This window comes from Talpa europaea, assembly GCF_964194135.1.
Source record: "Talpa europaea genome assembly, chromosome: 10".
Classification (NCBI taxonomy): domain Eukaryota; kingdom Metazoa; phylum Chordata; class Mammalia; order Eulipotyphla; family Talpidae; genus Talpa; species Talpa europaea.
The window spans coordinates 110902997-110918655 of NC_140077.1; the positions used below are offsets into that span (position 1 = coordinate 110902997).

Here is a 15659-nt window from a genome sequence, read left to right on the forward strand (position 1 = left end):
GGCGATTCAGATCTCTCTTCTGAGAGAACTATTTCCTAGAAAAGCAAACAGACCTCGTCACTTGGTGCCTTCTCCGGTGTCAACGCGCGCTGCCCACTGCAGTTGCTGTCTTATTGAATCAGGGTTGTCTGCTTGTGTCTCACAGGGAACAAGAGACCCGCTGTTCCTGACTGGCGTCACATTCCCATCTGAATATCCCATCTATGAGGAGACCAAAATAAAGCTAACAGTCTATGATGTCAAGGATAAGTCCCACGACACTGTAAGTACTGGTGCTTATTTCTTTCCTTGGGAAAAGTGGGTCTGTTTTTCCAAACTCTTGGGTTCTTGAGGTGACTTGCATTTTTCAAAGAGGGTATTTGAACTCTGTTTATGTTTGTCTGATGTTTAGGGTTTGCTGGGTTTATTTTTTTCAAATGCATTCAGCTAAGTGCCCAATTGACAACTTGGTTAGGAACAAAAGCTCGCAGACAGATTTTTCTCTTTGCAGGAAGGCTGGCTTGATCTTTTGGGTTCTATTTTTGCTGTGGTTGTGTTAAAGAGTTGCTGAAGGAGTAACATTGTGGGCAGAAAGCATGTGGAAAGATTAGATAGTGTTTCAAAACTTTCGAGATATTGTAATTACTCTTAAGGGGGGGCAATGATATGGTGAGTTACTTCCATACTTTATGCTTTTACGTTTTGTGAAAATAGAAACTCTCTATTCTTCCTCAAGTTTTTCCTGGCACCAAAGCAGAGGAGGAAACTAGAAGCACTGGGAGGAGGGTTAATTGGTCTCCTTAAGGGCATGAAAAGTCCCCACGGTTGTTTTTTTGTCTTAGATTCTTCAGTCTTCTTACCTTGTCTAAATTTTCCTCCACCTTAAATCACACCTCCTAGTTAGACAGTTAAGTACCAGACACTATCTCTAGAGGCCACTCATAAAATTCCTAGACAGGAGAGAATGCTATTGGGTAGACATTGGGAAGGGTAGCATTTAAAGTGAATTCTCACCTGGAAATCTCTCCTGATACCGTGAATTGTTGTCTTGTTCAAGGCAGGAGAGTTACGATAGTCTTGGTGTTCCACAGTGAGGGACACACAGAAAGCACCTGGAAACCTGGTGAGCCAGTGGTTTTGAGAGAGTACAGTTGAAACTAAGGGGAGCTGCTGGACCTGCAGAAGCACCTGGGAAATGTAACTTTCAGCTCTGCACATCTAGGCATTGCTCATGGAGTTCACTCTCTCCTTTTCATCCTTTACGTGACTCAGACTGATGATGTTAAACGGAGACAAGGGGGTTTCTACTCAGCCCTAGGAGTCTTTTGCTTGAAAATTGCAGAAGATGTGCCCCGTTGAACACACGGGATATGTGTAGCATGGCAACAGTATGGCGGCCTGGGGCAACCACTGAGAAATGTCTGGTTCCACTGACTAGACTTATGACTCTAGAAGAGGTAGTTTTTAGTACCTCTGTTTCCTAATTTATACTGTATACCTCACTGGGATCTTAAGAATTATGTCAGTTAATACATGTAAACTATTTTGAAGAATAACTATTGCAGGATGATAAGGGTAAGTTGCTGCTGCTGTTGTAAAGATTGTTCTGGTTGCTACCTCATGATCCCTCATTAATAGTAAATACCGAATAAGAGAATGCAAATGAAGATCTTTTTCCATATTTACCAACTTTGCTTTTTTTCTCAAAAAAGGTCCTATCTTTGTTATTTTTGACTTTTTTGGGGAAGTGGGGAAGATAAAAATATTTAAGAGACAAAAAGTTGGGGTTAAAACTGGCATCTAAAAACCGTCTGATCATGAGATCTGGAGCAAATTTGATGGACTGTATTCAAAGCCTCCTCTTGTGGGTTTTGGTTTCTTCTATCAGAGAAAGAAATGGGGAAAGTGGGGAGATCACTAAGTTGGGAAAGATGGAAGTGTGAGAACAACCACACAGGCAAGTGACACATAGGCAAGGGAGATGTCACCAGGGGGCCAGGGAGAGCAGAGAGGGAACATGGGATCCATGCTCTTCAAAGCCTCCCAGCAGCCCCAAGGCATGGACAGTACAGAGAATAGGTGAAGGCCAGAATTCAAGGAACACTACAGAAGTGAAAATATGCACCCTGAACTCTTGGTTTTGTTAAGTTTCAGAAATAGCAAAGTTGAAAATATTAAATGCCAAGAGGTGTTTCTACCCCTTCATCCTCTCTTAAAATGTGCGTGTCTGTTAATGCTCTGGGGATAAATAATTAGCTTACTCATTAATTATGTGTTTTTTGTTGGTTTTTTAATTCTGGAAACTAATTATTTAGGGTCTTTTTTTTGAGGGGGGTCTTTTAAAGACTTTCTTCCTTGAACAGAGGTGTTAGCACATGAAAGTATTAGATGAACTGGGATCCTGCTGTGAACTTAGACTTGTGAAATTTGAACATACTTAAAAAATGCAACCAACTTTCATTTAAGAAGTGCTGTTAATTAAAGCATAACCTCTTCCTTAAAATAACTAACAATTAGCTCTGGTGATGGAAGTGTAAATAGAAACCCCAGTCATTAATATGCTAATTTCCCCCATGGACTCGGAGTCTTTATCCTTCACCCCTTTTCTCTCCTTTCTTAAGTTTTCTTTGGGGTGTGGGACACAGGAAAGGAAGAGGTGACAAGTGGTTTTAAAGTATAGTTTATAATTATGAGTGTACAACTCATAATTACATCACAATTCATAAAATGTATTTATATTATTATTTCTTATGGAGGTACCACTGGTTTACAAAACTGTAAAGGATTTAGCCACCAGCAAAGCTCCCACAGGCCTTTTTCCCACTCACCCCTCTCCCTCTCTAGTGGTGTCAATTCTGCATTCATGTTTCTAGGGTTTGTTTTGGTTTGGTTTTGTCAGTTCCTCTTTTTTTTGGTCTTTATGAGTGAATCATCTAATATGTGTCTTTCTCCTCCTGACTTACTTCACTCAGTATAATCTCCCCTAGTTCCATCCATGTTATCACAAATGGCAAGAGTTCATCTTTTTTTTTATACACACACACACAAACACACACATATAGACACCACATCTTCTTAATCCACTCCTCTGCCATTGGGCATTTAGGGTGTTTCCATAACTTGGCTGTAATACTTTTAAATCATAAGAAATCAGATGATGAATCTATATTTGTTTTGAAAATTAATAAATTATATTCATATTCCAAGTAATATGAATATTTGCTCCTAACAAACCTTTGATCATACTAGGCAGACCCAGGACAAAGAGATCTTCTAGATTGAGCACTAATTCATTGAGTCAGATGACTAAGTTACTTGTCTTTTCCTATTGAGTTAACTTGGAGTTAACCAGTCAGATAATTTATTTTGTTTCACATTCATCTTCATACTCAATTGATATTACCTATTTTTAAAGAGAAGCTATAACCTTCCATCTGTGCCTGATGCAGCTAATATCTAACCAGCATTTTTGTGTTTCTCAAAACAACTGGATCTAAGATTGAGTCTCGTTCTCAGTCACTTCAACAGAAATAGCAATTAATCATTGTAAGGAAAGAGAAGAGTTTTCGTTAATTCAGAATGACTATTGTTTCCTCACCCTTCCCACTGATTGTGATCATTCTCCTCAGTGGCAGATGGATAGATAATGCTTGGTTTTTGGGGTACGGTTGGGGTATGGGGAGAAATGATAGGGTCTTTATTAGGATGACCTCTTCATTACTTTTTTCACCATGAAGAATAACCTGTTTTCTCAGAATGGTCTCTAAAGGCAGCTGTTTGGTGGTGGGGACTCACACAATGGAAGTCCATGACGATGGCATGAGAGCCCCAGTGTTAGCAGTGAAGTGGATGTCTTCTCGATATGCGTTGGTCATACGCTCTATTTTAAAGCTTCTGGAAACTGAAACAACATAGTTAAAAGTGTTTTTTATCACTTCATTTACAGTGTTCATCCCTAGGGAAGCAAGCTGGGAATCTGGGTGTTTCAGATGTTGCAACAAAAACTCAGAGATTGAAAAATTTGTGAAGTAAAGACCGTAACCATCAACTTCTGTATCTCTTTCTCTTTTCCCCCATGCAAGTGGTATTTTGGAAGTTTCTACACACAAAACACTCTCAGTACCCAACTGAAGACAACCATCAATCTGCAAACATTTGATTAGGTCACAAAATTGGTTTTGCCTGTGGGGAAAATATGAGTTTCATATGCATTTTGCAAGAGTGCCTATTGACCTCATTCCATTTGTTCTTGGTGGATCAATAAATATTTGCTGTAACCCCAACTTGTTAGATATTTGGCTTGAAGTACAAAGTCCCTGATCCAGTAGACACGGAACATTTCTGTGAGGTGAGGATATATGTCCCAAAGTACTTTTAACTATCAGTTTCTAACAACATTTGTACCTTTCAGAAAAAATGACCTTATCAAGGCTGAATGTAAATTTACTGCATTTTGTGTGTTATACGTCCAAGGCAGTCAAGTACAATTCCCGTGACAGAAATGTCCAGTTCAGTCTTTTAAGTTTTTCTGTGGAAAATAAAACAATTTTGCCTTGGCTTGATTTTCTACATGGATTTCTTAGAAGTTTAAGTCTAACACTACCTGTGGAGCTATAGATTCTGTGATGTGCCTTCTTCTCTTTATAGAAGGTATATTCTGTTGAATATGTGTTGCAAAGTTGTTTTCAGTTTTTGGCTTGTCTAATAATTTCTTTAATGATGTATTTTGTTGATTAGAATTTTTTAATTATGATTCAATCCAGTTTATCACCTAACAATGTTTTCCTTCAAACATTTTGTATAGTTCATTTTACATTTATGTTTAAGATCTATCTCAGATTAACTTAGTAAGCACAGTGAGGGTGGGATCAAGGTTATTTTCTCCACTGAATTTCATTTGTGCCTTGAGTAGAAAGTCGATAGTCTATTGATACATGCGAGTCTATTTCTAGTTACTCTGTTCTGTTCCATTGATCTGCTTCTGTAGTTTCAGGACAACAGCATGATTATTGTGGCTTTAATAGTAAATCCTGAATCAGGGAGTTTAAATCTTCTGTCTTTGCAAGGTTTGTTCTTTTTATTGAAGTTTTTTGTTTGCTTACTTTTGCTTGTGTCTATTCCAGATACTTTGCCTTTCCATACAGATTATAGAACAGGTTACCAATTTTTTCAGAAAGCTGGTTGGATTTTGATTGGAATTATGTTGAATCTCTAGGTCAATTTGGAGTCAATGACTATTTTATAAATATCAAGTCTATTGATCTGTATCTATGGTAGGTATGATCTATTTATTTAGGACTTTAAATTTTTATAAATATTATATTTATGCTCAGTGTATAGGTCATGATATTTTTAGACTTATTTCTAGGTGTATTTGATGTGTGTGTGTGTGTGTGTGTGTGAGAGAGAGAGAGAGAGAGAGAGAGAGAGAACATGCAAGGTCTTTTTAGACATACAATTTCTAATTGTTGTTTGCTAATAGGTAGAAATACAGTTATCCTTGTATATTGAGTTTGTATTCAGCAGTCTTCCTAAATTTCCATTTCAGTTCTAAAGGACTTTCTTTTTGGCAGAGCCTGTAGGTCATTGTGAATACACAATCATGGTATCTGTAAATAATGAAAGATTTATGTTTCCTTTTCTAGTCATGGTGCCTTTTATCTTTCCTTACTGCATGGATGAGGTAGGACTTTCAGTGTCATATTGATAGAAGTAGTAACAATGGATATCCTGGTTTTGTTCCCAATCTCAGTGGAAAAGTGTTTAATTAATGTAAAAGTCCATTATTATGTATGCTCTTAATTGCAGGTTTTTATATTTTATAGATGCCTTGCATTAGATTTAGAAGATTGTGATTGAGCAGATTGAGAAATTTGACTTCTTTCCTAAATTATATGTGTGTGTTTATCATGAAAGATGTTGAACTTAGTCAAATGATTTCTTGGTTTGAGATGCTTAAATGTTTCTCGTGTTTATTCTGTTAACATAGTGAAATACATCAACACATTTTTTTGTATGTTGAACCAACCTTGGATTCCTAGAATGAGTTTCTAGACTCCATAGCTTTCCCACCTCCCTTTTAAGCTTCAGCCTAGATCATGAGAGAATCAGCCTCTGCTCTTTGCTCTTTTATTGGGAAAAGCCCTGCTGTACCTAAATGATGACTATCCCAGCTCCCCCTTCCACAAATTTCATTGACATACCTTCCTGTATGCTCTGAAGTCCTGCGGGAAAGAGAAAGTGGATGGATGAGACTCACTCTGTGGCTGGAGCCCTTCAGGATTCAAATCTCTCAGGCCAGGGCACATATGCTCATTAAAAGTTTATTATGCAAAAATGAAACTAAAATCCTTTTTGAAAAGTTCACCATATTTCAGTGCAGACAAATTAAATATTAATCTCTTGAAATAAATTTTATATTTGATAAAAAATTAATTTTCCTTACACATAGAAATTATAAGCAAATTTATCTTGGATATTTTTCCCTCTAAAATAACCACATATAAGAATTTAAGTAAATATCAAGCAAATAGGACTGCATGATGATTTTTTTTTAATTTGTAAAAATCAATCAAATTCAAGTCAAATTGAAGACAATATAGTATGCCAAACTGATATGGGAGATTCCTCTTTGGATGTAGCATGTGGAATACTATAGGAAATAAAAACTAAAAATGCCTAAACCCTAAACCAAAGACTGAAAAGCAAAAATGGAGCTTTAAAATATTAGAGTGTATAAGGCTTTGATGCCTGGAGAAAAGACCTCCTCAATCACACAGTTTTGGCCTCTCTCTCTTCTGTAACTGCAGAGAGGCCACAGTTACCCACTTTCCATGTAATAGGACTACCAAGAATGGCCAAGCTAAATAAACAAAACTAATAATAAAGCCAGCCTGTCGGGATGGCTACACGACTAGAGCATGACATCTCTTCAAAAAACTTACATAGCTTCTCAACAGTAGGGAAGACTCAATAAATGAAGATATCTGTACAGCCAAAGAACTGAAAATAGGGAAGCCATCGAAAGGTTTTTAAAGGATGGAAAGAACAAAAAGATAACCATTTGATAAAAACAGGAGAAGAAGAAACACACGGGTTTGAAAATAAACTAAATGGTTTTTAATCCTAAAATAATGGCATTTGAAAAGAAAACTCAAATAAGTATGCTGGACCAGTAAACTAGAGATAGTGAATTTTCTGAAGATAATCAACCAGATTGTCAAGATTTAGGACCAAGAAAAACAGGAACACTGTTAGTCTAATGTTTAATTTCAGAATTAAGAGAATCAATTTAGGAGACACTATTTCTGCAAACGAATCACTGCTTGACAAGGGAAAATGTCACAAGTCAAAGCATCATCTGCATATATGGTCTGGATTTTGATAATAAACTTTTTTCACATTAAAAGAAAGTTCATACAAGTCTCAGCTGGTTTATATGGAAGATTCTCCTCTTCTAGCTGCTCAGCCAGGGATGACATCAGCCATGAGTATTTTTCCCTCTGGGAAGGACCAGTTACTTTCTGGATTTCATTTCATTTTGTTTTACTTACACTCTGGGCCTTTGGATGGCTTTAGCAAAAGCTGTGATGCTGTAGTGTGTCTGACTTCTCGATGCTACCATGAGGGAGACAGTCTCTAGCATCTTAACCAGAAGCAGAAATGCTGCATATTTAAGTTCTTCCTGTAGAATCATGCTGCCCCCTATATATTTGCATTTTCATCTCGATCTTTTATTTCCCCTTCTGTAGTTTGCATACCGAGTGCTTTACACTCCACGCTGCTTTTTGCTTTGCTTCTCTCGTTCTGTCATATTCCTGTTTTCTCTTTGAGCTTCCCACCTCCACCCGCACTCACATAGCACTTACTAGCATCACCTGCTTAGGGATGTTTTCTGCCTTTGGTTTTGTTTGAGCTCCCACAAGAGAGGATAAGTCTTTCATTGACATCTCCTCACTGTCCAGAGGGAAATAATGATGTTTGTGTGGAGAACCACCGACTTTTTGACAGTGAAATCAGAAAATGAATTTACTCATGAAAACCACCTTACTACAAGCTCGGGGCTGTTGCTGAGTGGCCGCTGAACTCTAAGAGCCGCATCCTTATTTCATAGAAATCAGCCCAGCTGTTGTTCCATTAAGTTCATCCTTGGCTGTCCATGAACGTGTGGGTTATAGAAGCATTATTTAAGCCAGCTTAAAAACACACCTGAAATTAATTTGCACTTTTCCACTTAAAATACAAATAATGAAATAAGACTGTTCCAATCTTTTTTCAAACTGGGCAAATTTATCCCCGACGGAGAGAAACAGGATTGGCCTGTTTCCTATGGGAATGCCAGGCACTTATGGACTCCATTGAACACTCAAGATGCTTTTAATTTTTCACTCTTGTTTTTGAGGGTTGATGGACTTATATTTGAGAATAGCAGTGGGGGCAATTGCACGGTGATTTAGTTTGAGACTAGTGAGTCCAGCAATTGGAGTTTAGTCATGTCTACACAAATCTAATTTGATGGGTGTCCACTTAGGAAGTGCTCTCATCCCTTATCAAAGGAAAATTTAAGAAGTTAGATGAGACCTAGGAACACAGCCTAAGTGGGGCGCAGATCTGCTTAAACCTTGTTGGAGGAAAAATTTAAATATCATAAAATAGAAATGGTCTCAGTTTCAACTGAGGTTTATATAACTACAGAAAACTATAAAATGTAATTTTTTTGTGGAGAGGAATTTGCAGAACGGATAAAATGATCTTAAAATGTATTTATTTATCCAAGAGCAATCTGGGACATTTTAAAAGAGAATAGTAAGACTTGTATGAACAGGCATCAAAACATTACACGAAGCCTTTGCAATCAAATCGTATGGTTTGATCATATAAGCAGAGAAACAGAGAAGTGAGGCTGAATTCAAATTGGGAAAGTGGATTCCTGATACATGACAATTAATTCTATGATTTAGATGGTTTCTCTTAGTAGGCAAAGAATAGATTATTTAATATCAAAATGCTGATTAAGTGACTAGCCATCAGGAAGAACATAATATTATAGTCTATTCAACTTTCATGTATAAAAATACATTTCAAGTGGATTATTAAATGTTTAAACTAAATTGTAGTAAGACTACTGTGAGATAATCTAAAAGACTAGAAACAGGGAAAATTCTGCTAAGAATGGGAGTCTAGAAGATGCTGGTATTTAGATATGTGGAAATCTGCATATTTTATATGGGGCCTTATAGCGTAAACAAGCGAGAAAAAGAACAAGTGGATATGGGAAATAACATTCAAATCAGATTAGAGGGACTAATACCTGTGATATTTAAGGAATTCTTCCAAGTTTAGAAGGGCCAAAAATTGAACAAAATATGTAAAGAGTAGATTCTTACAAAATAAACCCAAATGACCAAAGAACATGAAAAATTGTTTTAGCTATCTTTTTTCTTGGAAGCATAAAATTAAATAGCAACATGATTATCAATTTTTACTCATAAACTGCAACCATTTGTAAGATTATTGAGAGCAGGGATGTGGGGTTCATTATTCATACATTGCTGATTGAATGTAAAATTTTACAACTGAAAAAAATTACCAGCATCTATTAAAATGAAAAGTACATATACATTTTAATTTAGCAATATCACTTCTAGTTACTAAGCTCATAGGAGTAAAACACCAGTACTTAAGACTATTTGGAGAAGGACCTTTGAGCATTACTCATGCTAGTGAAAAATTAGAAGCAGAGTGAGTGCCGCTTAGGAGGGGATATGTGAAAAAAATCTCATGTATCTGAATGAAGGATATTATGAAACCTTAGAAAAGAAGGGTGTAACTAATGGGGGTTCAGAAAGCGGACTTGGATGACACTCTAGGTGGTGGTGTATAATTGAGAAAATCAAGATATAGAAAACAGTATAGCATATAATTCCATTTTAAAAAGAACCATGAGGTCTCCCTGGTGGTACAGGTGTTGCAGTCTCAACACTATCACGCTATCACCAGCCACTGCCACATGAGTTCGATCCCGGGCCAGGGAGCTGACTCACATGGCACAGCAGACCTCTCCTGTCTCAATCACTGCTCCTCTCAGCAGTGTATTTCAGTCAGTCTGCCTATTCTGCCTACCCCCCAATCTGTCTCTGGTGAATCCTCTCACCTTCCACACCTCTGGCCTGCACCCCAATTCTTGTATTCATAAATAAATAAAAATAAATCTTTAGGAAAGAGCCATGAAATGCCCTTATGTATGAATGTGTATTGTGCTTATAGTTAAGCAATGTATAAAAGTCTATGACTATCAGAAATCTATAGAAAAAGATGGAGAATAAATGCTGTGGATGGAATGGGGAAGAAAAAAGTCATTGAGGAGGGGAGAGAAAAGGAATGAAGAGGCGAGTTAAAAGTTAGAGTATAATAAAAGAGTTAATGACTTTTCAGAAAGAGTTCTGTATTTTTAATGAAGTAAAACAAATGTAGCTTAAAAAGATGGATGCATTCCCATTACTTCTGAATGAAGTACATCGCCCTGGAAGCAGTGCCATATTTGTGTGCTGCTGGTTTAATACAGGGGGGGGGGTTGTCAATATTTCCAGATGGGAGGGGGCTGCTTTCAAGGGGTGCAGCCAGGGAAATGCTGGGTGCAAGGTAGCAGCTCCCATAGCTGGGCTCTGTCAGGGAAACTGCAGGCTATGAAGGCAGCAAACAGAGACACCAAGACCAAACAGACTTGGATGGAAATATGTTCACCATCTCAAATTATTAGGGAAATGCACATCAGGACAACCACAGGCTCTCATCACACACCTGTGAGGATGGTTTTTATCACACAGACCAGAAACAAGTGTTGGGGAGGATTTGGAGAGATGGGAACCTTTGTACTCTGTGGTGGGGATATAAATTGGTGCAGCCATTATGGAAAGCAAATTGACAGTCCTTCAAAAAATCAGAAATGGAAATTCCATACAATCCAACAGTCTCACTTCTGGGTATTTACCCAAAGAGTACAAGGATGCCAGTTCAGAGAATTATATGCACCCCACATTTATTGCTGCATCATTCACAATAACCCAGAGAGAGTAGGAAACCTAAGTGCCCATCGACATATGCATGGATTAAGAAGATGTCATATATTAACATATACACCATGGAATACAACTCAGCTATAAAAAAAAGATGAAATCCTTTCATTTGGAGAGAAATGAATGGCCCTAGAAGATATCATGCTAAGGCAAATAAGTCAGATGGAGAAAGACAAACACTGGGTGATTTTACTCATCATTGGTAGATAAAGAAAACAAATGCACAGACAAAGCAAAAAGAAACTCTTGGATTAGGAGGCAGAAGGGAAGGAGGCAGGTGAGTGGGTAAATTGGGTAAAGGGGTTAATTAACATTTTGATAAAGGATGGAAACTAGAACTTTGGTGGCAAACAACACAGCACTCACAGATGTTAATCTATACTACTGCACACCGGAAACCTTCACAATAGCTTTAATTAAATACATGGGGTGGGGGAAAGAAAGAAAAAGAGAAAGAGAAAACCACCAAGGCCAGACGGAGCAGCAGAGGAAGAAAATGACAATCATTTGCCATACTTGAAGAGGTCCAGGTCAGAGCCTCATCTTCGGGTGCTGTAGGGTCAGTGCACAGGAGCTTGAATTCATGCTTCCAGGTAGATCGAGGAACCTTCTTCTTCTTACCTGCTAACAGCCACCAGAGTTATGATATCTGACCCCTGAGATTTATGAGTCTAGCTTGGACCCCGAGCTGAGAGACGGGTGATTCTACTTCAACATGTTCCCCTTGTCTCTGGGATATTCACTTCATTCTCAGAATTTTCAGGGATCCCCCAGTTGTTGCCACTTGCCTGGTGCCTGAGGCCTTTGGCGCCTGACTGCCAGCCCCTCTTCCACGCAGCGGTGTTTCTGATGCAGCTGCAGGGGCAGCTGGAAGGCTGGTGAACCCCCGGGCTTATGGGTGTGAGCCCAGAAGAGTCTGCTGTGGGCATCAGGACATGCGTCTGGCCTCAGCTTCCCTTCCTGCTCAGTTTTGCAAAGCTGAAATGTGATGTGTTGCCAAAACATTTCTTCTGATTAGAAGGGAGCAGAAACTAGTGATTTAAAAGGTTAGTCGGCTTTGGCTTGGAATAGCTTTTAATTACTGTAAGTTTATATACGCTGCACAGCAGGAACAAAAGGAAATTCTACAGAAACATAGGCTTTCCTTAGAGTCATTTGAATGGAATGATAATTACAACGAGGTTCAGGCTGGTATTTAAATTCACGTGAAAATTATTTTTAAACTCACTGAGAAAAGCCGTGTGTACCCAGAAGGTGATGTCACATTCTGAAAAATGTTCAGGGACATCTGTTTCCACATCACAAAGATTCTCTCTCACGTTGCCAGCAGCCGGATTACTCAGTTTCATGGCATTAAGTCAAGCTGTCTTTTCAGACGTGCTTCAGAGAGGCTGGAGCGAATTGCTGAGGTAGCCGATCGCCCTTATAGTATGTCCCAAGGAATTCGGTGTGTCAGTTCTGCAAGATTTTGCTCTTTTGCAGAAAAATAGGGTCATGGTTTTACCCATAACAGAGAACAGCTTGTAGAAGGCATCGTGATCAAACAGGGGTCTGCAGGAATGCTAACATTTTTAAATAATAACACTGATATTGTTTAAGCTGCCTTTTTTTTTTTTTTTTTTTTTTTTGGAAAAAAGCCCCAATAGTCATATTCAAGTTCTGGAATGTGTGTGAGTAGTTTCCCCAGAAAATCTTAATCAGACAGGGTTTTAGTGTAAACACCAGCTCAGCCACTTCAACTGTCCTCTTCCCCCATGCAGGGAATTGGAAACAACTGTCACAACAACATCATTTGCTTTTCATCCCTGCATTTAAGCTGAGGCTAGGAAAATGTGCGTGGAAGCTTGCTCTGACCCCAGAGCCAGCAGGAAACTGGGGCCTCATATTAGAAAGTCTAGACATGCGCTTCATAGAAGCATGTGTACACAAACACACACAGAGAGCTTTAAGTAGGAGTGTGCACTGAGTAAAATCCACATTTGTATATATGTGTATGTTAGGCGAGGCTTCAGACTTAATTCCAGGATCAAGTTTGTTTGTAAGCAAAAATACCCTTAGGGCCACATTAATATTCAGAGGCATTTTCTTCTCTCTGTAAAGACAACCATTTCAGTTAGTGTGGGCTTCAGGGCAGAAGCACATCTTTCAGATTCTGTTTTATTGCCTTTCTCATTCTGCTTCCCCCTACACATATGGGGAATAAATAGCTGCTCTCCCTTGACTTTCGTTGCTTTGGCTTTGAACTTGCTACCTAACAAGTTTCTGAGAAAAAAAGATGCCAAGCTGCAGTTGAACTGTTATAATAGACCATGAGAGGCATTTGAAAAGCCCAAAGGTTCTTGGATGCAGGAGCAAGGGTCCTGAGAGCCTTCTGGGAGAATCAGGCCAGGACACTGAGACGTGGATTAGGGATGGGACTGTGTTCCCTCCCAGATATCTTCTCATCTGTGATGTGATCAAAGAACAGAAAAATATGACATTTAGAACCAGAAGCTCTCATCTCAGATCTGCATCTTGGTTGCTTGACTTTGGACAAGTTATCTTTCGGGGTTCTTGATTTCCCCAGCTCTAAAACAGAGACCAGAAATCTTCTCTGTGGCAGAAAAGAAAACAGGAGAACAGACTTCCAAGTGTTTGGGGTGCTTCAGGATGCAACAGAGATGCAGGCATCCAGGGGGTCACTGCTGGCATTGTTCTTGTACCCAGGGGTGTCCTTCCTGAGCTCTTCTGGTGTGTTTGCAAGAGAAGCATTCGTGGTTTCATGGCCTCAGACTCTTTGAAGGTGAGCATGTTCCCAGTCAGTCGATCCATCTGGACATGTCAGTTGTGTTCTAATCTGGGGGCTGGGGGCCAAGGCAGGCCCAAAGCAGGGATGCCAAGAGCTGTTTCCTTTTGAAGCATATGAACAGTGATGACTAAGAATCTACTTTCAAGAAAAATCTATTTTCTCTGTTTTTATTTTATCATATCAATGCTTCAGTATCTGCATTCTGATACTCCAGCATTCATTTCTTGAATATGTCTTTCCAAAAGGGGAGAGAAAATGTGAAAATATGCCCACGTTTTCCACCATAAGTCATTCTGATACCTGATTCTCATCTTCCGACTTGGGTTACAAACAGCAAGGTGTTCAGAGTCTGTCTTCTTCTGAGACCACACCTAAGAAAGAATAAGAAAGAAAAACACCTTCTTCTTCAAGACCCATTTTTTCAAATTCCACTTCTACTCGATGGACTGACCATCGTTTTCTTTTTCAAATATGATTACTATCCAGCTTGATTTTTGAGACAGTCATCAAACTGCCCCAGATGAAAGGCTTTTATATGATTCTCTGGCCTTGGATACAGCAGAAAGGAAAAGCAGCTGATAAAGAGTTCTTTTTGACCTTCCTCCCAATCTTACTTTGCTTTCTTTCTAATGACATTTGTTAGACAAAAGATTAGCAGTATATTCTTTCTCTAGCCTGACCTCATGAAATGCACAAATGCTTCACTAGATGAGATTGTTTGAACGAACTTCTGAGACCAGCATCTCCTAAAAATTGTGAGAAGCCACTTTTGTGGGGAAAATTGCTTAACCATTTAGATTCTCAGAAACATCAAAGATAAGAGAAGTAAAGACTTAAGTGTCACTAATTAATTAAACTTCAGGCCAGAGTGTAAGTGGTATTACTGGTTGGCAGGTTAAAGAAGAGAATTATGTTATTTTGCAACTACATGTATCACTTTATTCTTTAACAGCAGTGCCAATTCTATTTGAAACTTCCCAGAAAATGAAGAACAAATAAATGACATTAAACTCCAATAATTGCAAATAATTTGTAGCTACAAGATTACATTTGTTCCTTCTACTTCCTGCTGTGCAATATAGGGACCTGTTATGTCATGGAGCTGGACACCAATTTTTCTGTATTGGGATATGCAAAAAAGAAGCAAGTTGAAAATGACTTTTGAATAAGGCAATTAGCCACAAGATTTGGAATAAAAATTTGGAAGACATCTTTGAAGTGACCTGTGAAAATGAGAGAATCAAAAAAGAAAAATAAGAGAAAATGATCAAAGTCAGAACCTTGAGAAATAATGACATTCAGAGAATGAAAGATGACCGGGTCTTGATAAAAGATGAAGAATAACCTCACATAATTACAGTAGAAAAAATCCCAGAGAATAATATTTGTTATTTTTCCACAGCTAGAATGTGGAGAAATTGGAATCCAATTGCACTGTTGGTAGGAATGCAAAATGGTACAACTGCTATGGAAAACAATATAGAGTTTCCTAAAAAAAATTAAAATAGAACTACCATGTAATCCAGCCATCCCCCACTTCTGGATCCTTTTTTTTTTTTTTAAGATTTATTTATTTATGCATACAAGAACTGGGGTATAGGTCAGAGGTGTGGGGGTGAGAGGATCCACCAGAGATAGAGTGGGGAACAGAATAGGCAGATCGACTGAAATACACTGCTGAGGGGAGCAGCGGGCAGACAACAGAGGTCTGCTGCGCCCTGTGGGTTGCTCCCTGGCCGGCCGGGGATCAAACTCGTGCTGCAGTGGCTGGCGATAGCTTGATACTGCTGTGTCTTTAACTCCTGCGCCACCAGGGA

At 38.7% G+C, this 15659-nt stretch overlaps 1 protein-coding gene across 6 annotated transcripts in view; it reads left to right on the forward strand.

Annotated features, from left to right (window-relative positions):
- INPP4B (inositol polyphosphate-4-phosphatase type II B) overlaps positions 1-15659 on the forward strand; it is a gene marked incomplete at both ends in the record, with an annotated part of 278348 nt that overhangs the window by 25573 nt on the left and 237116 nt on the right. For all 6 annotated transcript variants that reach the window (XM_084246365.1, XM_084246367.1, XM_084246370.1 and 3 more), the window contains one exon: positions 146-262. In XM_084246365.1, coding sequence (XP_084102491.1) covers positions 146-262 — 117 coding nt within the window. The remainder of the gene's footprint in view (positions 1-145; positions 263-15659) is intronic.